At 35.9% G+C, this 27,013-nt stretch overlaps 1 protein-coding gene across 5 annotated transcripts in view; it reads left to right on the top strand.

The window, feature by feature from the left end:
- slc4a11 (solute carrier family 4 member 11) overlaps positions 1 to 27,013 on the top strand; it is a 92,881-nt gene that overhangs the window by 20,433 nt on the left and 45,435 nt on the right. For 3 of the 5 annotated variants that reach the window (XM_067385793.1, XM_067385794.1, XM_067385795.1), the window contains 4 exons: positions 11,161 to 11,211; positions 15,070 to 15,192; positions 21,152 to 21,195; positions 22,388 to 22,616. In XM_067385793.1, coding sequence (XP_067241894.1) covers positions 11,161 to 11,211; positions 15,070 to 15,192; positions 21,152 to 21,195; positions 22,388 to 22,616 — 447 coding nt within the window. Of the gene's footprint in view, positions 1 to 4,123; positions 4,173 to 11,160; positions 11,212 to 15,069; positions 15,193 to 19,045; positions 19,055 to 21,151; positions 21,196 to 22,387; positions 22,617 to 27,013 lie in introns of those variants that run through there. The other 2 variants (XM_067385796.1, XM_067385797.1) reach the window with 2 other exon arrangements.

The following is a 27,013-nucleotide window of genomic DNA, read 5'->3' on the forward strand; positions in this document are numbered from 1 at the left end:
ACCGCGACAAACAATTTTTTTCTGTGTATTAACTTGCACGGATTAATTGTTCACTACAAGGCTAGTAATATGCACTAACAAAGTAAATAGGGTCAATTTTGATTTCATGCCGACTTTAAGTACAAAATTATTTGTTCCGATTTTAGTAGAGTTTAAGTATACCAGTTTAGTATAACAAAAGTACAATTGCAGGGTATTTGAATTTAGCAATTACATATGTATATGTATTTGTAGTATACTTAGCACAAATACTGTAAAATATATTTCAAATACATTTTAGTATTTTTTTTTCACTAGGGTTTACACTTTCTCATCAGCTAAAATGTTATTTGCTGATATTTGTGACTAAAATCAGATGATACTTTAGTCTGAGTAAAATTAATGAATGTGACCTGACAAAATATTTACTACATTTAAAGGATATTTAAAATATATTTTCATCAATATAAATTAATCAATACAAATCAATTCATCAATAAAAATATTCCTAAAAAACTCTAAAAATTAACAGGCCCTCTTTATTTTAAGTGTCTTTAATTTGATACAATTCTCTTATTGTGTACATGTTTTTACACAGTAATTATGCTTTCAAAAATTAGACTGTTGACCCCACCCCTTAACCCACCTTTAAACCATACCACTAACCACTAGCCCTGTCCCTAACCATAACCGTATGCCACCTCAAAAACAGCAAAAGTGGTGTGCAATATAAGATGAATACAAGTATATTGGATTACACTTTATTTTGAGGTGTCCTTGTTACAGTATAATTACACAAGTAAGTAATATTAATTAACAGCATGTAACAGCATGTACTGTTATTACTATAGTAAGTACACACTGTGAAAAATGAATGTGATTTTAACGGTAAAATATTGTAAAAAAAACTATGGAAAAAAATTGTAAATAGAAAACTGTAAAAGCTCTAACCAGACATTCATGCAATTTTCACAGTAAAATGCAGATTTTTATAAGTAAAAAAGACAAAATCAATGTGTAATTTACAGTCAAAATCTGTAAACTGATGTTCCCACAATTCCCTGTGTGACACTCCACATTTGAAAGTATTTTGTTTAAATAATCATGTTTCCTAATAGTTTTTTTGTTATCAGTTATGTTCATTAGGGTTTTATGTTACATCTTCTGTTGTTTAATGAAAGTTTATTGCATTATTTAAGTATTGTGCAGACTGTCCTCCAAAAAAAAAAAAAAACAACCCTATAGGTCATTTTTTAGGCACCATATTACGACCTATATTTACGTTTTGAAGTCATGCGCCCTATAGTGGACGTAAAAATAATGACAGTGTCGTGTTACGTCTGTCGTCATGAAATGCGTGTTCATTTAAATGCAATGTGTGGACTTTTTACACTATTTCTCCTATTTCCATTTACAAAAATTTAATTTTATTAATGACTACACCTACCCCATCCCTAAACCTAACCTTAGTGATTTATAGTGCATTTACACTTTATGAGCACATGTGTTCCCTGGGATCGAACCCACGATCGCATGATCGCATGATTGCATATTGTTATTGCAATGCTCTGCCAGCTGAGCTACGCGAAACCCGAAACCTGATGCAGATAAAAGGGAACAATGCATTAAAATGAAAGCAAATGCTCCTATGGGTCGTATTTCATGAATTAAAATGAAAGTGTCCTGTTGTCGATAGGGGCGCCACTTTAGTAAACGCTCCTATGAGTCGTATTTCAGGGAAGTGACAAACGACCTGTATGGTCGTATTGGTTGGAGAACATGTTGGTATTGTGGGTTACCATGATGGTGTTTTGCGTTTACATGAATGACTCTTTGCACCTTCTTTATAATAGTAAATACTTCAGCTAGTGGAAAAGCTACTTGTGATGAACTCTGATTCTTCATGTGGCTTTCTCTTTTACCACCTGCATTATTATGGTGGTTGTCAGTATATGTTAAAGGTACAAAACAGATTTTAGTAGTAGTGTGCATTGTTGAATTTATTGGTTAACATTCAAATTTTCTTAAATTACAGTTTTATTCTGTAAAATGTACAGTTTATGTAAATGTGTTTACAATTTTTCTGTATTTTTCACAAAATTATTCAGGCAACCACAGCTGCCAGAATTATTTTGTAAAAACTACAGATTTTTTTTTTTTTTTTTTTTTACAGTGCATGTAATGTATGAGGACATTATAAAATACATTTTTTTTTACATAAGTGTAGAGTAGTAAATGACACCTAATTTACTGTAAAGTGTAACCCAATTAACAATTACAGTTAAAGGGTTAGTTCACCCAAAAATTAAAATTCTGTCATTAATTACTCACCGTCATGTCGTCCCACACCCGTAAGACCTTCGTTCATCACAAATGAAGATATCTTTGATGAAATCGGAGAGCTGTCTGACTCCCCCATAGACAGCAATTTAACCACTTTCAAGATCCAGAAAGGTACTAAAGACATCCTTAAAATGCAGTTGTTCAACCTTAATTTTATGAATCAACGAGAATAGTTTTTGTGCTCAAAACAAAACAGTAGTAACGCATGCGTCAGACTGCTCACGTGAACAGCGTCGGCAAGTAATGAGTCGACATTCTGACCTAGAACCTGGAAGCGCTGAACGTAAACAGCATAAGAGAATGACACAGAAGAGAGGTTATAGTTTAATAAAGTCGTTATTTTTGTTTTGTTTTTGCACACAAAAAGTATTTTAAATTAAGGTTGAACCACTGTTGTCACATGGACTATTTTAACGATGTCTTTACTGCCTTTCTAGAAAGTGATGGTTAAATTGCTGTTTATGGAGGAGTCAAGACAGCTCTCAGATTTCATCAGAGATATATAAATATTTCAGAAATATATCAGAAAGATTAACAAAAGTCTTACAGGTGTGGAATGACATGAGGGTGAGTAATTAATGACAGATTTGTCATTTTTGGGTGAACTAACCCTTTAACACTGTGCACAATGATTTATGCAAAGATGGTGTATCAAGATGAGTCCTGACACGTTTGTTCTCCATGATGAGACATGAGAACTGAGGACTACTTTTTATGGTACTTATATAACTTTTGCTGCTTGACAGCCTCTGTGCCTGTTTATTTTTAATTCCATGGAAGAAAGGAATACTGGTTTGATATGACATGAGGGTGAGTTATTTTTATATTTGGTGAACTACCCCTTTAAGAAAATACAACATGTAAATTTGAATTGTGAATGTAGATGTTGATTTTGTTTTGCATGAACTGCTGTTATCACTTCTGAAGATCTGGATGCGTCATGGCTGCATAACTTCTGATGCACTTATTATGAGGTTCAATTTCAAAGAAGAATATCACATTAAGGTTGCTGTCTTGAAGGAAACAGTGAGATCGAGCGGCTGTCTTGTGTGACCTAGCACCTCTGTGATGAGCTCATTTAACTGTGTGTGTGTGTGTGTGTGAGAGAGAGGACAGCTTTACTATACACTCCCGCTTTCGCACCAGACAAACTACACAGCCACCTCATCCGCACACAGCAGGCTTGCTCTTGCACTGTCGTTTCATCCTCGCGCACTTTTATCTACAAATTTGCATTATTTGCCAGAGAGAGTTCGTCCATCCTGACTGTATTTTTCTAGCGTGTCTGGTCTTGTCTGAAAATAATACAAAAATGAAAGCGAGGAGAGAAGGAATAGGAGACAGAGAGAGTGATATTGATGCATATTTGATGATTTATGCTCTTTATCTTGAGGATGAAACCGAAGAGATGCACAGGCTGTTTGTGGTTTTGTTGCACTCTAACCACATACATGAGTATTTCTTAACTACCAGACCACCAAGCTTTAAAGAGACACCCCTCTCACTGATCGCTGGCGCAGAGAGCCTGAAATTGCCTGTGTGTTTGTGTGTGTAAAGGGAAAGGACTCGCTGGTTTCTAAGCCTCAGTCTGTGACTCACACATCAGCTTATCTCTGTAGCTGAGCTGAATCTAGTCATGGTATTAAATGCACATGCAAACAATGATGATCCTTGTCTTTGAGAGTAAAACTACACTCTGACGTTCAAATATTCACACATGCACACACACGCACACACATAATAAAGACCTGATCTGCCAGCTCTTGCTTCCTGTTTGCCAAGACAGCACTTCCTGTGTTAGTAATGATGATCAGATATTAGGAGTTTGTTCGCTACTGAGCCTGCACAAGGTATTTTCTGTTTGCTCCAGATTTTAGTTATTTTTTGTCCATGTTTCCTTGCATTAATGTGATTAGTTAGCAGGATTTTTATTTTATCAAGATTTGTTCCAAAAAAAGCTTTTGTTTAGTCTCTTTGTCCCTCCTTATCTCTCATTCTTTCTACACTTTGGCTTTGATCACGTCTCTTAAGTAAAAAAATGGTTATTTTTTCCCTCTGTTTTGCAGAACATAATTAAGAAAGTGATCGTGAAGGAAAAGCAGGACTGAATAATGAGAGAGCCTTGCATTTTAAACATGAAAGAATAAAACCGTAATGGAGAATTAATATCGACATGTCTTGACAGATCTGTTTGTTTTGCATATCATGCCCGGTTGAGGATTTGAATGTAAACCATGGCTTGTTTGATTGGATTTGTCTGCTCTAGGGATGTCCCAAGGCGATCTTAAGGATCGGTATCGGGGCCAATTAAACATTTTATTAACTGATTCGGTATCCGCTATCCTGAACCCGATCCTTTACTTTACATCACCTGTCATGCAGATGTTGGGCAATAGGTGGCAGTAAGCACCTTCAAGAAGGTTTGCCAACCAGCATTAAAATGAAAAGAAGAAGCTCAAATGTGCAAGTGACGCGTGATTTTTTTCCCAAACCAGTTCAGCGGAAATCCCGCCCCGCAACCAATTTCATTGGCTGAGGTTACAGTGACGGGTAGGTTTATGGATCAGTGTTTGGTGGTGTAAGCTATAGTGCTATCAATCAGTTAAAAAAATTACTAATTATTTGCACATTTTCTGTAATTAATCGTGATTAATATATATATATATATATATATATATATATAGATAGATAGATAGATAGATAGATAGATAGATAGATAGATAGATAGATAGATAGATAGATAGATATAGATATAGATATAGATATGCGATTAATTAGTTATAATTATTGTAGTAATTGTTATATTGGAATTGGAATTACTGATTAGTGACAGATGCCCTTATTTTACATTTGAGCCTCTTCCTCCAGAGAAACTCTCTGTACATCCCTGTGTACATTGGATTGATTATAGTAACTTTAATATACTTGAAGTGTGCACATAGCACTAGGAAAATACAAGTATCGGATTGGGACTCGGTATTGGCAGATACTCTATATTCGATGACTCGAATCGGATCGGGGGCAAAAAAAAACTTTTTCAGGACTTCTATTGTCTGCTCTGGTTCGGGTCAGCCTAACATGCCTACAGGAACCCCTAAAGAGGAAGTGTGATGCTTAAAGTCATACCCGTCCCTGGCCCTGAGTGATTTAAGGCTGAAAGCACCGCAGCGCCACTTCCTCTATCAGTCCTGCTCACTTCCTTTGCATATTGACAGGCGGTCCGTGAGCGGCATCTGCAGTGAAAATAAGCATGCAGTAATGTGGCATTAGAGAAATATCTTCAGATCAGACGTTGAGCCAGGGGTTGGTAAAGGTTGGTCACACAGTACCCATAGCTGGAGGCAGTAGAGACGAAGTACCCACTGAAAGGTCAGAGTGGGGGTAAATAGCACAGTGACTGCGTCCCCTCCGGAGGGCCTGTAGGCATGGCTGGGCTAAAGGTGTTTTGTCTCTAGGGACGGTTCTGACGGGAACACGCACAGAATACCAATCGGCTGCTGTGTCGTCACTGACTTTGAATGGCAGGGGAGGGAGAGAGTTGTTTTCCCTCTGCCTCACCAGCTTACTCTTTGCTTCCTAAATTATGTTACAACGGGAGGACATTTAAAGAATTATGGGTTTGCTGGCTCAAGTCATTTATGCAAATGCTAGCGCATGTCGTTGATTAGATCTGGGTGGGCTGTAAGCATCATGTAATAGCAGTGTATGAGGTGGAATGCAATGTTTTCTGCCTGAGAATAGTCATTCTCCTGCGGGAGGGTGACCTTATATGGTGACCTTGGGGCTTTTAGTGTGATCATAGATCTCAGTCAGAGTAGACGCTAAGTTTTATTTGACGTAAACAGCTATGAGACTATGAAGGATGTCTTTAAATGTGTTTTCAGTCGATCTCCTGAAAACTAAAAAGATATGACATTTGTTTCTTATGGATAAACCCAGCGATTGGGTTGTTTTGACCCAGCGGTTGGGTTAAATGTTTGACCCAACCTGCTGAATAGTTTTATTTAACTCAACTTTTGTTTAAAAATTACTATATTGTTTGCCTAAAATGAACCCAAAATAGGTTGATAATTAACATTTATTAATATTTTTAATTAATAATAATTAAATAATAAACATCTATTAAATTGCTTATTAATAAATGTTCACCTTTTTATTATTGCTGTTGCCTCTAGTAATTATGTGTCTGATTTTTTTTATATTTTCACCAATTTTGGGCTCATTTTAAGCCAGCTATATAGTAATTTTTAATCTTTGAGTTAAATTTTAATAGTTGAGTTAAATAAAATTACCCAGCAGGATGGTCAAACATTTAACCCAACTTGGGTTGTTTTTAACCCAGCATTTTTTATAGTTTGTTATGAGTGGATTTCCTAAAAACTAAAAATATGTGACATTTATTTTGTAGACTCTACAATTGGATGGACTCTAATTCACTCACACTAATTCAAAATGATGGGTTAAAAATAAGTTGAGTTAAATATGGACAAACCCAGCGGTTGGGTTAAATGTTTGACTGTTCTTCTGGGTAGTTTTATATAACTCAACTATTGATAAAAAATTTATATATTGCTCGCTTAAAAAGGTTGGTAATTAACATTTATTAATATGTTTGATAAATGAACATGTATTCACAAGTTTAATAATTAAATAATAAATTGCTTATTAATAAATGTTCACATTTTGATTATTATTGTTGCCTCTAGTAATTATGTGTCTGACTTTTAATTTCCAACATATTTTGGGTTCATTTTAAGCCAGCCATATAGTAATTTTAATCAATAGTTGAATTAAATAAAACTACCCAGCCGGATGGTCAAACATTTGACCCAACTGCTGGGCCAAAACAACCCATTTAGCTGGGTTTGTCTATATTTAACCCAACTTGGGATGTATTTAACCCAGCATTTTTTAAGAGTGCACTTTTTCACACATAAAACCTGTTAAATTGCAAATTATATTGCTAAATTTACTATATTTTATAACATCTGCTTTTCAAACAATGCTTTTTAAACATCTTTTATTTGCATTGCTACACATACAAGTTCACACATCAGCATACAAAAAATGTCATTATGATGTCATTCAAATGACCTTTAAATTGATTTTACTAGCAGATCCTGTTCACGCATGTAAAATTCTGTAAAATGAATGTAGTGTATAACCACTATAGGGTCATAACACCCTATATAGAATCACATAATCAGAAATAGCCAAATTTCACTCTTTTACACTGCTTGTCCCCCCTGTGTATAGTTACAGCTTTGAATTAATGTAAAAGGCTGTTTGTGTGCACCTTTTAAAAATGCCATATGTATAATTTCAACATATTGACTGCATCTGAAACATAGCCTTGTACAACTTCAGTGACATGTTTTTAATTCGTAAATAATAAAGAAACTATGAATCTAAGAAAGGCATTTTAAATGCAGGTTTATATAATGTTGCAGTATAATATTAACATGTGTTTCACTCATTTACTGATTTGTATGTATGTGTGTGTGTGGGCTGTCACACAATACTAATGAGATCACATTGCCTTGAGACAGTACGACATATTGAACAGATTGCACTTCTGTCTCTCACAACCTTGTTTTTGTTGGCATCAAATTACTACATTAAAAAATGCTGGATTAAAAACAACCCAAGGTAGGCTGAAAACAGGCAAACCCAGCGGTTGGGTTAAATGTTTGCCCAACCTGCTGGGTAGTTTTATTTAACTCAACTATTGTTTAAAAATTACTGTATTGCTTGCTTAAAATGAATCCAAAATATGTTGGAAATGAACATTTATTAATATGTTTAATGAATAATAATTAAACAATAAACATTTGTTAAATTGCTTATTAATAAATGTTCACCTTTTGATTATTATTGTTGCCTCCAGTAATTATGTGTCAGATTTTTAGTTTCCAACCTATTTTGGGTTGATTTTAAGCCAGCCATATAGTAATTTTTAAACAATAGTTGGGTTAAATCAAACTGCCCAGCATGTTGGGCAAACATTTAATGCAACCGCTGGGTTAAAACAACCCAATTGCTGGGTTAAAACAACCCAATCGCTGGGTTTGTCCATCTTCAGCCCAACTTGGGTTGTTTTCAACCCATCATTTTTTAGAGTGTAATACCAGAGCTGTCAAAATAACCCTGAAGAAATCATTGTATAAAATGATTGCAGGTATTGACATGAGCATCAGAATCTTAGCATAGATATGTCTTTGTTGAAAGTTTTGAAATTGTGAAATTGATTTTAGATAAGTGCAAATTTAAGGTAAAGTATGAGGGTTGTAAGGCATGTAGAGGCATCTCATTTTGGACTGCCCAGCTGATAGGAGTTTCATATTCAGCTTTATATTCAGACAGTCTGTTTCCTGTACTGACACATTCTGCTTTTTTACATCCTGCAGAATATATCGCCATAGCAGCTTGTGTTTTTGTGCTGTCACTGAAGGGAAATATGAGACAAACTCACTGTCAGTATGTCTGATGTAGTCTATTCTCTGTACGACAGGACGAGATATGCGCAAGTTGTTTTGGTGTGTGTATTATTTTCATGCTCCAAAATATGAGTGCTGTGGTATATGCCAGCCCTACATGCATACTCTCTGTTTTGCTGGAAAGAGGTACCTGACAATTAAGGGAGTCAGAAAGTGGGGAAAGAAAAACCTCAGTCACGGCTGACTTCACCTCATAAATATCCCCTTAAACTGCAACAAATGAATGTAGGCCACAGGTGTGGGAGTATGTGTGCTGGCTCCATGTGCATGTGTTTATGTCTAAGTGTGAGCATGTTGGTGTAAATACGTGAGTTTGTGTTAGGCTTGCCAACTTCAGGAAAGGAAAATAAAGGACAATCGTGGTTCTTCATAGGAAAATAAGGAACTGAAAAAGTACAAAATATTTGTACTGTACCGCACAGTGTATGTAATTTCAGTATCTGCAGTTAAGTACAGTATATGTATAAAAGATGTAAGGTTCCCAGACATAAACACATTTGGATCATTCTGTGTCAAATCAATCAAATTTCAGAAACTTTCCCGGCTCAAATTTTTGATTTTGTTAACATTTTTCTGAAGAAAGACAAACATAAATGAAGAAGAAAGCCAAAATATTATCCCTTTCACACGTATGATTAAAATCAAGACAACTGTTATTTTAGAACGTTTTACCTTATTATTTCCATGGCTGTGCTTCATGCTTGACACACCACAGCCACAATAGTGGTGTATGACAGATGTATCGCTTTTATTCCACTTTTCCCTTTTTTATTCAAAATATTCACAAACTTGTTAGCTATGTCATCAACTACCTGATATTCCGGTTCTAAAATACATGTAGGTGAATGTGTATTGTCTTTTAATAACCTTTATAACGATCATGTTAGCTGATCTATAACGTGCGATGGTGACCGCCACGCAATTCAAAGGATCGTATCTGTCGGATTTACATCAATTCCTCCACTTCTCCTGAAATACATGTAAGTAAGTGGCTGTTAGATCAGGGTAGATGCTAATAAACAGGACGAGGGAGGTCATGTATGGGACAAATAATTTAGGACCAATATAAGGGATAATACAGGACAGTTGGTAGTTTGTGTGTATCTGTGTTACTGTATTTTGTAGATATGTGACTGTTTAGTGACCATCTTGGAGTGCACGGCTAGCGTATGTCATATTCATGTTTGTATGCTGATTGTTTGTATCGATCATTTTGAAGCAAAACCTCTAGAGTCTAGTCTACAACCTCCAATACCCAGAAGTGTTGTAAACACATACTTTGTATTTGTTTTGTAGTCATATTTCAGTGACTTAAGTTTTTTGTTACGCATAAAGGTTATTCTCTCAAAAATACAAACATGTACATATATGTTGCTCATATATTATGGTAGCCTAGTTCCTGCTGAATACAGTTTAATGACACTTTTGCCAGTAATATATTTATAAGCAACAGAAAAAAGCACAAATGTCAGGGCATGTCAAAACTTATCCAGGGCCCCAAAAATCCTCAGACCCCAGAGGGTTAACGTTTTTTTGTTTTGTTTTGTTTTGTTTTTTAAACAAAACTCTTTAAAAAGGTTTTGTCAATATGACACCTTTTTTTTTTTTTTGGCAAAATCTTCATCCTGAAATGTCAATATTTAACCTTCAATGAGTTCAAAAAGTCACACAGGCAAGTTTAATAGTGAGTTTAATTTTACATTACATTTAAGTAATTATGCTTATATTTTCACAGGCCACAGCCATGATATGTCAACTCAAAACAGTTTAAATAATTTTCCTAAGTTTAAGCTGATCTTGGTAATCAAAACCAGAAAAACAAAATTGCTTCTGAATTTAATACTTGTAAGATATTCAAAATAAGGTTATTTTGTCAACACCGCAATATTTTCTGTCTGAGCGTAGTGACAATTCACTAGATAGATCTGAAGATCAGTTTGAAACCATCCTCTAATCTAAATTCACAAGTTTTTTTAAAGTGAATGCTAGATTGATCAATATTTCTAATAACTATTTCACACATTATTTTGTATCTGTCAGTGTTGACATTTATAGAGTGAATGGTGAGGGAAAACACATTTTGCGAATGAGAATGAGAAGCCAGAGACTGCACCTGAACATGTTAAACATGATTAATCCATAATAATTCCTGAAAAGATAACCTTTTATTTTTGTAGCCTGTTTTGTCCTGTTACTGAAGAATCAGTGGTAGATAAAACTTGTTTTATCTTCTTTGTTCTCATACTTTAATCAAAAACGTTTTCTCATATTGTGTTGTTTAACACACACCCATAGATGTTTTTAAGTCTTTTGTTAATCGTGGTTTTAATTTCTCTTCCAGAGGCTCCCTCCTCAGGGATGGCTAAGAATGGATACTTCTATCAAGAGATGGGTGAGTAAATGTTTGTAGGAGTTGGTTCGTGTGTGCGTGTTTGTTCAGCACATGGCCGGGAGGAGAGGTGTGAAGGTCGAGTTAGGAGTAAAACACAGGCAGAAGGAAACTTCTTCCTACAATATATAAAGCATACACTGTAAAAAAAAAAACACTGGGTTAAAAACAACCCAAGGGCTGGGTAAATATAGGAAATACAGAACACATGTTGGGTTAATTTTACCCAGCAAATTGGGTTGTTTATTTAACCCAGCAAAATGGGTTGGTTCATTTTTACTATAATACTAGCTTGAATTAATACATACTTGAATTAATGTTTACGGATTAACTTAAATTCTCTAAACTTTTTTTAAATACTTTTTAACCACACAGCCACTGATTTGCATGATAATTCCTTTATTTTCAATCATATTTGATAATATAGCCTATTGTTTAGCGTTTTTAATACATATTGCCTACATTTAAGCTTGTTTAACAAATATTAGAAGTAAAAATTAAACATTTAGAAGTTATTCAGTTGTAATCAACCAGTCTCTGTTGTCCTGTTTCCACCGTAACGCCGCTGGATCTCGTGCTGGAGATGGCTCGTGTTTGGTGGGGAAACTGCTAACTTCAGACCGCCGCCTTGCGTTTCTCTCATAGCCGAAATATGCTGTGACTGACTCCATAAATAATCAGTGTACAATTCTGAGAACATATTTTAACATCCAAAGTATTTATATTCTGTATCTTTTTGAATAAAATCATAACATTTTATGCAAGGCATCAGGCGTTTCCATCATGCGAAAAGACCGACGCGACACTCGTTTAGGTGACTCACATGACGATCATGTATGTTGCTTTGCATAAAATTAAACAAATACAGAACAATAATGAATTTTTAGATAAAATAAAATGAACACAAACCTGTATTTTACCGAAGACATGCAACAATTTGATGGAGCTGCTCTGCTCTTTCCTGAAAAGGTTGCAAAAAAAAAATGTTTGACCCAGAATCTGGGTAAAACAAAAACTACTCAAACACTGGGTTATTACGTCTAACCCAGGAGCTGGGTAACACAAAAACTACCCAAACACTGGAAAAATAGCCCCAAAAAAAAAATTGCCCAAAAGGCTCAACGCAGGACTTGGGCAGAAAAAATAACCCAATGTTTTTAGAGTGTGCCCTCATTTCTGAATTGCAGGAATATTCAAATTGCCCAATGTGGCAAAATCCCAGCAAATGTGCCTGGAAATGTTGTCTGTAAAATAAAATGTGTAAAATGTGTTAGTGCAAGTAAAGCTTGTGGCATGTTCAGATTTCTCAAGTATTTTCTCATTATGCCATTTCAGAAATCACTATGTCATCTCTCTCTCTCTCTCTCTTGGTTCAATTCAAGGGGCTGTTGTTTATACGTATGTAATTATAACAAAGTAATGGGGGTATTTTCAATAAATGAGTTAATTTGTTCATGAATAGGCTCTCAGCGAATCAAACACTTATGAATATGATCAACCACGGTGCTTTGAGCTTGAAAGAGTCGGCGAGAAAAGGGGAAAAAAGGGGAGCGCCGTCGTCGGGGAGAGGAATATCCTCTCGTCCGCTTACCGTAGGTCCAGGGCGGTAGAGTCAATGAGCACACGTGGATTAACAGCCCCCTCTCCTCTTCAGCTTTACATAGAGAATAATAGAGGGAAGGATTAGTGAATAAATGAATAGATGAGGAGAAAGATATGGAACCGATAGCCACTCACATGCCACATTCAGCCAGAGAAGCGAGAACAATAACGAGCTGCCGTGTGTGGATAAATCACAGCTTTAGCCACACTCTGGCTACACAGTCACATCTGTGGGGTATTAAACCCTAAGAACAGTTCGTATATAACAGGAAAAAGAGAGAAATTAATGGATTATTGAAGCCTTGTTGTTTTTGCATTGAGGAACTGTCTTATTGCGCTGAAATGTCAATTCAGATGTAAAAGAATTAATTAAATGTACTGTACAGCATATTAAATATGGATATTAACTGTATGGATAACCACCATAACAATAATAGGATGTAAAATAGAAAGCCACATGATGAATCAGAGTTCATCATAACAAAAATGAGAAGAAACTAAATTATTTATATAAAATATGCAATTTTTTGGAAATGTCTGTTTTTCACTGTAAATTATAGAGTATTTCATGGGTTTTTACTGCATTTTTACAAGCATTTATTATGTATCTGTGTGTGTGTGTGTGTGTGTGTGTGTGTCGGTGTATAAAAATATAATATGTGTTAAAAAGTGTATGAAGATTGAGGCTGTTGTGTGTGTGTGTGTGTGTCGGTGTGTGTGTGTGTGTGTTTGAATGTCTGTCGGTGTATAAAAATATATGTGTTAAAAAGTGTATGTAGATTGAGGCTGTTGTGTGTGTGTGTGTGTGTGTGTGTGTCAGTGTATAAAAATATAATATGTGTTAAAAAGTGTATATAGATTGAGGCTGTTGTGTGTGTGTGTGTGTGTGTGTGTGTGTGTTTGAATGTCTGTCGGTGTATAAAAATATATGTGTTAAAAAGTGTATGTAGATTGAGGCTGTTGTGTGTGTGTGTGTGTGTGTGTGTGTGTGTGTGTGTGTGTGTGTGTGTGTGTGTGTGTATGTCTGTCGGTGTATAAAAATATAATATGTGTTAAAAAGTGTATATAGATTGAGGCTGTTGTGTGTGTGTGTGTGTGTGTGTGTGTGTGTGTGTTTGAATGTCTGTCGGTGTATAAAAATATATGTGTTAAAAAGTGTATGTAGATTGAGGCTGTTGTGTGTGTGTGTGTGTGTGTGTGTGTGTGTGTGTGTGTGTGTGTGTGAATGTCTGTCTGTGTATAAAAATATAATATGTGTTAAAAAGTGTATGTAGATTGAGGCTGTGTGTGTGTGTGTGTGTGTGTGTGTGTGTGTGTGTGTGTGTCGGAGTATAAAAATATAATATGTGTTAAAAGTGTATAGACTGAGGCTGTTGTATATGAATGTGTCTGTAGCCTGGTTTCCATCCAAGGATTTATTGCAAAAAATGGTTTATCACTTTAAAATGTTTAGCGATATAGCTGATGGAAATGTCATTTGTCAATAAAATTTCTCAAATGTCGACTTTTTCCATTTATGTTTAGCGCATAAAATCTATATACATAGCTCAAATGTTGCAAAAAATTTCTTTGGAAACACTTTTAGTCTAGAAAAGGGGCTTTAACGTGAATAAATATGGTGTCACATGACAGAATTAGCCTATACATGCAGCATCCGTGCATTCGTGTGTTGCTCCCGTTAAAGCACTGTTTCTCCCTAACTGTTCATCACAAGGATGAGGAAAATACTGTCTTGAAAATCTCTGCAGCTCAACACAAATATGCTGGGTGTCTGTTAAATTAAGGAAGACTGTTGGAGTTTTCAATGCTGACAAAAAGAAAGGTCAAATAAAATACACAACTTCTATATCTGAATAAATAAAAGTAATGCCATAAAATCGTGAGTCTGTCTTAGATTAATGATTAAACGGGTCAGGGGCTACATGACAAATGATAATCACAGATATGACACTTGTAATTAAAATAATTGTATAAGTGCAATTTATTAGTATAGAATTTTATCTCAAATAAATTAGGAAAGTAAAGTAGTTGACTCCAAAAAGCTCTAATAACATTTTTGAAATGTTATGTGAGAATAAGCTTCAGTTAAGCTAATGCAGACCACTTAAACATATTTTTTTGTGCATATTTTCTTTGTCGATAACAAAACAGCGCAAAAACTGGATGGAAACTTGGCTTGTGTCAGTGTATAAAAACATAATATGTGTTAAAAAGTGTGTATAGATTGAGGCTGTTGTGTGTGTGTGTGTCTACTCTTAGAGCAGAGGGAGAGAGAAGAACATGAGGAGGGGAGCGAGGAGCGAGAGGAGGGCCAGGACTCTCCCATCCCATCAGGAGATGACATTCATCTCTACGGCAACCAGACACACCAAGGAGGGACAGGTCAGTGAATATGTGTGTTTGTGAGCGAGTTCAGGGTGGGATGGCAGTTAGACCCAGAGCTGTTGATTAGCTCTGGAGATGCTCAGGTTAGCAGGTCAGCTGTCGCCATGGCAACAGTCTCAGGTGTGCTGTGATTATGTCGTGACACCCCCACCAAACCCACACATGGTGACAGGTCACCTGTTGTCACTCAAAACCACACAAGTTGTCTTCTCTTTCTGTCTTCAGTCTGCAGGAAAATGTAATCTAAGGTGACAATTTGGGGGGGGGGGGGTTCATTTTATTTATCCATTTTAATTTACTCTTTAGCATATAGTGCATGACAAAGGCCAAATATGCAACACAAATAATTGCTATGAAACCCCTGAGAAATATCCTTTGAAGTCTGCAAGGAAAAATGGAAAGCAATTGTTATTTGAATTCATAATATCTATGTATCTTTGTGTTTGTTTTTTTTTTTATCTGTTTATTGATTTAACTCTTATTTTAAATCAGATGGGATACAGCAGCACTTGAACCACCAACTAACATTTTATCCAGAAAGTTGCCAATAAAGTTTTCTAAATCCATAATGAAGGTTCACCAGGCAGCACTACTAAAACTTTATTTACAACAAGGGTGCCCAATCCTGTTCCTGGAGAGTTCAGATCCAACCCTGATCTAACACACCTGTCTGTAATTATCAAGAGCTTCTGAAGATCTTAATTAGCTGATTCAGTTGTGTTTGATCAGGGTTGGAGCTGAACTTTGCACGAAGGAAGATCTCCAGGAACAGGATTGGGCACCCTTCATTTACAGTAATCAACAAAGGTCAAAATAAATGAGGAGAAATAATAATTTACCACAGTCAAAGCCATGGGATTACAATTCTTAGTGGGCTGAATTAGCAGTAGGCAATTTGCCTGGTAATTTTTGCAGCAGTTGTGTAAGAAAGGATTAGAATCACAAAGTGTCTGTGAAATACACATTTAGCTAACATCCTCAGATAAAACTAGTCCTGTCCGAACAGAGCTCTTGTAATCTCTTCTAAACCCATACATTGACTGTGAGCCACATCTGAAAAAGGTGCGTTTACACAAACTTAAGTACTTAAATACCAATGAATCAAATGCTCAAAAATTGATTGTTGATATACATATAGATTTCTCTCCTCATTTACCCATGTTTAAATATCCAATATTTAACTTGACCTTTCCTAATGGACAACAACAAGTGTACAACTAACTATCCCTTTAATGATGGAATATTTCTCTACGACACACCCTTGCTTTTATGATCCCAATTTTTCACTCCAAATCTGTCCTTTTCAAGGACAAATATGGACAAACCCAACTGTTGGGTTAAAATTGCACAATTGCACATTCACAGGCTCCTATTTTTGTCTGTGCATGCAGCAACTGCAACCCCATCATGCATGTTTACACTCTAAAAAATGCTGGGTTAAAAACAACCAAAGTTGGGTTAAAATATGGACAAACCCAGCGGTTGGGTTAAATGTTTGCCCAACCAGCTGGGTAGTTTTATTTAACTCAACTATTGATTAAAAATTACTATATGGCTGGCTTAAAATGAACCCAAAATAGATTGGAAACTAAAAATCAGACACATAATTACTAGATGCAACAGTGATAATCAAAAGGTGAACATTTATTAATAAGAAGTTTAATAAATGTTTATTATTTAATTATCATGTATTACACTTGTTAATAAATGTTCATTTATTAAACATATTATTACACCTATTTTTGGTTCATTTTAAGCAAGCAACTAATTTTTTTTCAACAACATTTGAGTTAAATAAAAACTACCCAGCAGGTTGGGTCAAACATTTAACCCAACTGCTGGGTAAAAACAACCTAATTGCTGGGTTTGTCCATATTTAACTCAACTTGGGTTGTTTTCAACCCAGTATTTTTTTTTTTAGAGTGTGGTTAGTTAATCACAAATCATTTACATATTAGAAGTTTTATAGGTGCCTTAGCAAAAAATATCCTGCTTAATAAGCACCATAAAAACAGCCATGTAAAACTAGAACTGTTTTTTATTGCAAGAAACCTCGACTATCATTATAATTGGACTTCAAGGAGCAAAATATTCTACAATATAGCCCTATTAAAGATTTTTGCTTAATTTACTGTTTTGGAAAAAGAAAACATTTAAACGTTCTAATATTCTATGGATGATGTAACATATCTATTATTAGGGTTGCTATTTGCCCTGACGCGCTGCACACTGTTGAACGTGAACACAGCTTCTGTAATATCAGTAGACAGGTGACCCAGAATCAGAAAAGGAAATGTTCTCTCTCTGTTTACTCAGATACAGTTAGTTCTGTTTTAAATTCTCTTTTCTGCGTGAATGACTCCTGCTGTGCATTTGGTGGGCTCACATTAGGATGAGTGGGGTTTGTTCACACTTTGTCTCATCCGGTCTGATGTTCTGTCATCCTCAGCGCACAAGCCGTCAGCACTTGTCTAGATTAAAACCAAATTCCTCTCTTCTGACATACTGCTAAGAGTTTGAACTGTGTAGGATGTGTGCTTGTGTGTGTGTGTTTGAATATTTATAAACCATGGCCTCCAAACATTTAGTTTTAAGTTATAATTCCCCTGATTTCAGCAATTGGCTGGACCAAACACCCTGCCACGTTATTTAGCAAACTGCTGGGTTTTTAATGCTGCTTGATTGCTGGGGGTGAGGCAGAGGCAGTGTGAAATAATTATACTCTACAAAAATAAAACAAATATTACCTAATATGAAATCGAATGATGTCTAAAGCACTGGTTTTCCAAAGTAACACGGTCCTACGCCAATCAATATAATTTTAGAAGGAGGCAACATCTCGTTTGCCTCCTTTAAAGCCTGTTGCGTTCTTGTTGAAGTTTTATAGCATGCTATAAATGTGATGGGAGAGCAGTGAAATATATCCTTCTTAGCAGCACTAGGATTCTTTCACAGTTTTTAGCCTGAATTGGTCAGATTGGTGGAAATGGATGAACTAATGTCTGAGTAAAAGCTCATCCACTCTGCCATGACTACTTTCTGTTGCATTCAGATCAAAATGACTTAAAACAAGAAATTATCAGAGTTTTTAGTGACCGTATAGCTTGGTGAAATTAAGAATTCAGCACCATGCCCACAACCTTCTCCACACTCTTAGTGCTTCCTGAGGAAAAATGAATTCAACATACTTTAATAGTATGTTAATATGGTGGGTCTTGGGTTCAGTAAGATTTCTTTTATAGAGAAATTTCTTTTATTCAGCAAGAATGCATTAAATTGATGAAGTGTCAGTAAAGGCATTTATAATTTCTATTTCAAATTAATGTTGTTCTTTTGAACATTCTATTCATTGAAAAAATCTGGGAATGTATCATGTTTCCACAAAAGTATTAAGCAGCAAATCTGTTTTGCACATTGGTAAAAAATAAGTTTCTTGAGCACCAAATCAGCATATTAGAATGATTTCTGAAGGATCATGTGACACTGAAGACTGGAGTAACGATGCTGAAAATTCAGCTTAGCCATTACAGAAAGAAATAACATTTTAAATTATACATAAATAGAAAATTTATTTTAAATTTGAATTGGTAATAATGTTTTAAAATATTACTGTTTTATTTTTGATCAATAAATGCAGCCTTGGTGAGCATAAGAGATTTCTTTCAAAAACAACTTTTTGAATGTTTATATGACCCAAACTGTAAAACTCAATAAGTTCAAAATACTCAAAACATTTGAGGAAACTTATTACCTCAAACCATTCAAGTAAACTAACTCATTTCTTTTTTTTTTTAGTTAGTAGAACTTAACATTTTTGTGACAAGTGGGGCAGAGCCGAGAGCTGTGGAAGTGGAGCAAGGTCAGTGTGGTGCACAGGCATCTCTCATTAACAATCACGTCACCGGCATCCCTACGCTCCCACAGTCTCAGCCTCGCCCAACTCATTTTAATGTTAATTACATACAGTTCATTTTCATAAACATCACATTCAGATCTTGGTTAAATGTTAGATAGCAAACAACACATGCTATTATAACTATCAAAGATACTGTCATTAGATACTTGAACGTATATAATCAATACAGTATGTACGGTCTTAAAAGTTTTGCAGTAGTGTTCGATTACTAGTGTATTTACTCTGTTCAGACTTAAGTTTTATTTGAAGCAGATAAAATAAAAAGGGAGTTCATATATCTGACTGCTTGTAGACTATTTACTGATGAAAATGTAGCCATGTGCAGGATTATTGAAAACCGAGGTTGCAAAGAATGCATCGTGATGCATCGTGAAATCGAATTGAATTGAATCGAATCGTTGACATGATAATCGTAATCTAATTGAATCGTGAAACCAGTGCCAATTCACAGCCCTAATGGTAACCCTACAAAACTAACATAACAGAACCCCCTATAAATCCCAACATACCTCAACATTAAACACCAATTTAATGTTGTGCAAAACACTTTTTTTTTCTGTTAAGTACAATGAACTTTCATTATTATTTGAGTGAAACAAACTCATTTCATTTAATTAATTTCACTGTTCGGTTTTAAAGTGCATATATATATATATATATATATATATATATATATATATATATATATATATATATATATATATATATACAAAATTATTACAGTATTTGTTGCTAGTTGGTAGTTGATAGTTTGTATGTGGAAAATTTGGAAATTTACCAACTAAGTAACTATGTAAACTTCAATCAAACATGAATTTACATTAGACTAAAGTAAACACAGAGAGGGGCTTTGCCTCCTCTTTTCAGAAGACCACGGGGGTGACATATGTCCGACTATTAACAGCCTCCGGCAAATCATTGATGCTGGTTTGATTGGATGTGGTTTTGAGAAGTGGCTAATTGCTGAATTCTCTTTGGATTAGGGTTTGCACCAGTGTAGTTTGAGCTCAATTAATGCTGCCTTTTATCTTATGTTAATACAGAGGTTTTGAGTTTTATACCCAGCAACTCACTGAGCTTTAATTAGGTGCTTAGATATTGCAGTGCATTTCAGTTTTCACATGAAATGACCTCACGTAATTGTTAAATGTATATCGCGTACTTGTAAACATCTCAAAATGCTCATGACAACTGGAAAATGATGGAATGACAGAAGGTGGAGAGAATAAAAGAACCTGTTTGACATTGTGACTGTAAGCCATTAAAAGCCGCATTTTCAGAGAGGTTATATAACCTTATTAGTTTAACACATAGACTTACCTCTTATTAAAACCCAAAGTTATGCTTTTAAAGTGGTGCTTTTATTCTCATTTTCCCCTTTTAATCCCAAACCCATCCGAGGGCTGTTTAATCTTGGAGCTAAGGCAGTGGAGGAGTCAGCCGCGGGCCGCGGTAATCCTGCCTGAATATCTCTTTCCAGGGGCAGGACTTCTTGCGGCCACGCGCACAGAACGGAGGGATCTCTATTTGATAAAGGCTGTCTGCTTTATATAATCTCTATATAGAGGAGGACTTGCCATCACGTGCAAACTGAACCTGCAAACCTGAGGACAATACCAAAAAAGAATTAAGCAAATAAAGGACAGGCAGGGACACGGCAACACATGCGTGTACACGAGTTTATCCCGCCCCTTCAAAGTTTGGATGATGCTCGTGATCCATGGAGTATGCTGTGATGTATTTGGTGGTTACTAATAAACAGTGTTGTGGGAGAGATATTTTGTTTTGTATTCTGGGACTGAACTCGTTTCATTGCAGATATTTGTGATGTTGAGTTATATTGAGGAGATCACAATAGGGGCTCTCTGATGCAGATGGCTTTTATGTTCACTGTTGCTGTTTTTTAAACACTTTTATGCTATCGGAGTGTTTTCTCTGAAACTAGCTGTTCTTAAAAACTTTAAAGCTGCTTTATGATGGTTGTAGTTTTTTGGCACACTGTATTCACCCCTCAGGCTTCCCATTCTCTCTTTCCTACAGAAACTGATGTCCACGGCTGTGTGCTGCTTAACACGTCTCGAAGGGTGAGACTTTTTCATTACCAGTGTTGCGGAAAATTGCATTACTTGGTTACTTTTTATGGGAAGTAATGCATTACGTTACTTTTGCGTTAGTTAATTTCATCTGTTTAATAACAAAAAAAGTTATATTTTTGGCAAATGTAAAGGCTCTTTAACACCAAAAGTGAAATGAATAAGCCTCATGCTGAAAGAAATGCAAATGTGGAATTGCAGACTTTATAACTCTCAATTCTGACTTTATAACTCGCAATTCTGACTTTATAACTTGCAATTCTGACTTTATATCATGCAATTCTGACTTTATATCTCACAATTCTGACTTTATAACTCGCAATTCTGACTTTATAACTTGCAATTCTGACTTTATATCATGCAATTCTGACTTTATATCTCACAATTCTGACTTTATATCTCACAATTCTGACTTTATATCTCACAATTCTGACTTTATATCTCACAATTCTGACTTTATAACTCACAATTCTGACTTTATATCTCACAATTCTGACTTTATATCTCACAATTCTGACTTTATATCTCACAATTCTGACTTTATAACTCACAATTCTGACTTTATATCACAATTCTGACTATATCACGCAATTCTGACTTTATAACTCCCAATTATGACGTTAAAACTCGCAATTCTGACTTTAAAACACAATTCTGACTTTATATCATGCAATATCTCCCAATTCTGACTTTATAACACTCAATTCTGACTTTATATCATGCAGTTCTGACTTTATAACTCGCAATTCTGACTATATCATGCAATTCTGGCTTTATAACTCGCAATTCTGACTTTAAAACACAATTCTGACTTTATATCATGCAATATCTCGCAATTCTGACTTTATAACTCACAATTATAACTTTGTATCATGCAATTCTGAATATATAACTCACAATTGCAAGTTTAAATCTCACAATTCTTTTTTTCCTCAGATTTAAACGCAAATACCTTTTTTTTTTTTCTTTTTTTTTTTTTTTTATTTAGTGGCAGAAACAAGCTTCCATTTTAAAGCATTTTATCCAGTATTATCAAATAATTGCAAAGTTATTGGAAAAGATTAAAAGTCATTGTTTAAACAATATCGGTTTAATATGTGAATATAAGAAATTAGTATGCATGTTTTTTACTTTGTAGACATTTTCTAGCATTGCTTGCATGTTCCCCTATGTGTTCTCTCAGTATGTGAAGCTGATGAACTTCGAGGAGGAAATACGAGCTCACAGGGATCTGGACGGGTTTCTGGAGAGGGCCAGTATTCTGCTGCACGAGGACGAGGCCTCTCTTGATGATGTGTTAAAGACAATGCTTCGGCACGTCTCACAGGACCCTCACACCGCTGAGCCCGGCTGCAACTTCGAGGAGATCATGAGCTCCCTCTTCACAGACGCTGGGTCACAGGAAGTCAATGGTGAGTGTGTTTGTTTTTTATTTGTGTGGTTTTTCATGAAAAGCTTATGAAAGGTTGCTCAGTACCTCAGAGAGTTGATTTGACTGACACCTCAAAGGATATAAGCACAGCAGTGTGACGTTAGTCAATGTTATTTTAATTTAAATTGCTTTATAAATTATAATACAGATTTTACATAAAAAAGGGGCTGAAGAATGAGTAACAGAGGGAACTGTGCAGAGACAGAAGGAAAAAGGAGTTTCGGCAATAATTAAGTCCATTTCCATCCCTGCTGACCCCATAGCTTTGAAACTCACTCTAGTATGTGTCAGAGAGAGGACTTGCTCTGAATGACTCCATAAAGGGAAGTCAGGTGATAATAACACTCTTCTGTCTAGTCATTCACACATTAGACTCTCTGGAATTGTCAAATCTTCCCAGAGGACCTACAATCCTCTATAACAGTGATGGAGTTGAAGAAAATAGAGACGAATCACAAAAGTTAAGCTGAGTTTTGAAAGAGCTTCAAGGCAGGAGCAGCTGGAAGGAAAATACAATACATATGAAATATAAATAAGTACAAAATGTATAATTCAATATCGAATACATAAAATATTTGAAATGAATCAATAGTTAATATACTAGAATCAGAAAATAATTATTGCAAATTTGAATTGTTATCAGTTATCAGTGTTTTTTTTTGCATAGAAGTTATGTGCTTTTACTTTATTTATTTATTTATTTTAATGTATTCACATTGACAAAATTGTTATAAAGCAAAAAAAAAATTTCTGTAAAAGATTGACTAGTATGTCTGAATGTGAGGTTGGTCTCACACGTACATAGTGTTTGCTGTTAGTTACTGCATATAATGCAGCTATCATTAGATTTACTTAACCAGGTCATTTTATTCACTGGCCTCTGGTCACCCAGAATTTTCCAAAAATGGTCCCCAAACTAAGTAATTCAAGTATCCTTGTTCTTTGAGCTCAGTCACTTTCTGTATCACTAACTCTTTGTCTCTCGAGAAGACAAAGAAACAAACACAAGAAACTTCTGGCATAATCTCAGTTAGAAGTGATGCCACACCACCAGATTAGAATTCAGATTAGAAATAGATACACTATATGGACAAAAGTATTGGGACACACCCCTTAATTCTTGAATTAAAGAGATAGCTCACCCATAAATGAAAACTCTGTCATCATTTACTCCCCCTCAAGTTCTTTGTTCTTCTGTACACAGAACAAGGGGTGGGGTGAGATCTGCTTGCTTACAAACATTCTTCCAAATATCTTCCTTTGTGTTCAGCAGAACAAAGACATTTACACAGGTTTGAAACAACTTGAGGGGGAGTAAATGATGACAGACTTTTCATTTTTGGTTGAACTATCCCCTTAAGGTGTTTCGATCAGACCCATTGCCACTGGTGCATAAAATCAAGCATCTAGTCATGCAGTCTGCATTTACAAACATTTGTTGTACAAAATGGGTCGTTTTGAAGAGCTCAGTGACTTGCAAGTCAGTTCGTGAAATGTAATCCCTGCTACATATTCCATAGTCAACTGTAAGTGGTATAATTGGAAAGTGGAAGCATTTAGGAAAAGCAGCAACTCAGCCACAACATGGAAGACCACGGAGAGTCATAGAGAGGGGTCGCCGAGTGCTGAGATGCATGTGTAAAGGTCGCCAACACTCTGCTGATTCCAAGAGTTCCAAACTTCCTCTGGCATTAATATCAGCACAAAAACTGTCCGACGGGAGCTTCATGAAATGGGTTTCCATGGCCAAGCAGCTGCATGCAAGCCTCACATCACCAAGTACAATGGCAAGCACCAGGTGGAGTGGTGCGTGACAAATCACGCTTCTCTTTTTGACAATCTGATGGGCGAGACTGGGTTTGGCTAGTCTCAGTTTCAGACGTCACGCCCACAGACCGTTGGCTAAACATCTGATACATAAGGCACACTTAACTGGATTTTCGAGGTCATCATCTGGTTGGTTGAATTCTACAGGAATGTCCAGGAGACGTGTGTGTCACGTTCTTTAATGGACCGCACGGAAACAAATGCTGTGACGCCAAACCCCTTTGTGGAAGAAGAACGCTGTCATGTTTACAACTGTGACAATGAGCGCTTACCAGGACTAACTAAACACTGGATTTTCAAAAGAACGTGATGTTCACAGCTTCACTGTTGCAGTAAACTTGCACAACTTTCTTAAATTGATAATTTATTAGATGCATGCCGGTCTGTTATTGTAGGGACATCTACTTTATATTTCACGTCCCTAAACATGAGACGGAACAAAAGAAACTATGATTGGTTGTGTTACATGTCAGCCAAACGTCCTCTTGGCTTGTCCAGACCAATAGAGTCCAGAATAGAGTTCTGAAGGTCTGGCTATGCGAGACTAGGGTTAGGCAGATGCCAGGAGAATGTTACCTGTCTAACTGCATTGTGCCAACTGTAAAATTTGGTAGAGGTGGGATAATGGTATGGGGCTTTTTCAGAGCTAGCTAGGCCCCTTACTTCCATTGAAGGGAAATCTTAATGCATCAACATACCAAGACATTTTGGACAGTGCTATGCTTCCAACAAAAGTCCTTTTCAAGGAATGTCTGTTCACTCTGCATCCATGTTTGCAACGCCTCCAGGCAGATATTTCAGGCATCCAAGACCAAGTCCTATCTACTTAAATGGGGAAATCCTGAAATCTCCAAAACTGCTTGCTGAAGTCACATTTAAATAACGTATTTCAAATCAGCAACAAAATCTGACATGAAGAACCGTCCCATAAATGTTGTTTTTCTTATGCTCAAATGAAAAAGCTTATCTTACAGGGTGGATGAGACGAAACGCAGGTACTGTTTCTAGAGCAACCAGAGCTTCTTTAACGACAGCTGCAGTGATGCAGTGGCTTTACCAATTGGCAGTTGGCTCTTCTATTAAGAAAGTGAGACTTATTCCGCCATATTGCGCATTGCACTTTCACCCATTCATAAGTAATATGAGTGCACCATTTTTGTATATCTAAAGTATTTGTGGGAAGAGTTTGGGAAGGCTTTTTTTCTATTCCAGCATGCCTGTGCCCCAGTGCACAAAGCAAGGTCCATAAAGACATGGTTGGATGAGTTTAGTGTGGAAGAACTTGACTGGCCCACACAGAGCCCTGACCTCAAATCCATTGAACACATTTGGGATAAACTGGAACTGAAGATTGCGAGCCAGGCCTTCTCGTCCAACATCAGTGCCTGCTTTACTGGATGAATGGGCAAAAATTCCCACAGAAGCACTCCAAAATCTTGTGGAAAGCCTTTACAGAAGAGTGGAAGCTGTTATAGCTGCAAAGGGGGGACCAACTCCATATTAATGTCTGTCTATGTATTTAGAATACAATGTCATTACAGTCCCTGTTGGTGTAGAGTCCCATGTTTCGGTATACCAATTTTGTCCATATAGTGTAGTTCAAATCGTGCAGCTTTTTAAATGATTAAGGTGACTGTACACTCTAAGACAATGCTGGGTTAAAAACAACCCAAGTTGAGTTCAGAATGGACAAACCCAGTGATTGGGTTGTTTTAGCCCAGCGGTTGGGTTAAATGTTTGCTCAACATGCTGGGCAGTTTTATTTAACCCAACTATATAACTGGCTTAAAATGAACCCAAAATAGGTTGGAAATCAAAAATCAGACAACTAAAAGGTGAACATTTATTAATAAGCAATTTAATAAATGTTTATTGTTTTATTATTATTCATTAAACTTACACTCTAAAAAATGCTGGGTCGTTTTAACCCAAATTTGGGTCAAATATGGACAAACCCAACCGTTGGGTTAAAAAATGCATTTAAAAATTTAACCCAGTGGTTGGGTTTGTCCATTTTTGACCCAAACTTGTGTTGAAACAACCCAGCATTTTTTAGAGTGTACTAATAAATGTTCATTTATTAATCATATTAATTCATGTAAATTTCCAACATACTTTGGGTGCATTTTAAGCAAGCAATACAGTGATTTTTAAACAATAGTTGAGTTAAATAAAACTACCTAGCAGGTTGGGCAAACATTTAACCCAACCACTGGGTTAATGCAACCCAATTGCTGTGTTTGTCCATTTTCAAACCCAACTGTTTTTATCCCAGAGATGTTTTTGTGGAGATGAAAGCTCATCTCTTGATTTATACACGTTTAAAACCCCTGTATTTACAGCAAGTAATGAAATTAAGCACCTAATTAGGACATTCTTTGTCATCTCTCATGAGGGATGGCGGTAAATAAAACCTTTCACAGGTTGGCCTATTATATATTATAATTGAAGATCTTTGTTTATCACCCCTGATATCTCTCACCACTAGACAATCAGTTATTTTCAATCCTAATGATTATATTTTGTACTTGTTGCTCATAGATTAATCTG

The sequence above is a fragment of the Chanodichthys erythropterus genome, chromosome 5 (genome assembly GCF_024489055.1).
Source record: "Chanodichthys erythropterus isolate Z2021 chromosome 5, ASM2448905v1, whole genome shotgun sequence".
Taxonomy (NCBI): Eukaryota; Metazoa; Chordata; class Actinopteri; order Cypriniformes; family Xenocyprididae; genus Chanodichthys; species Chanodichthys erythropterus.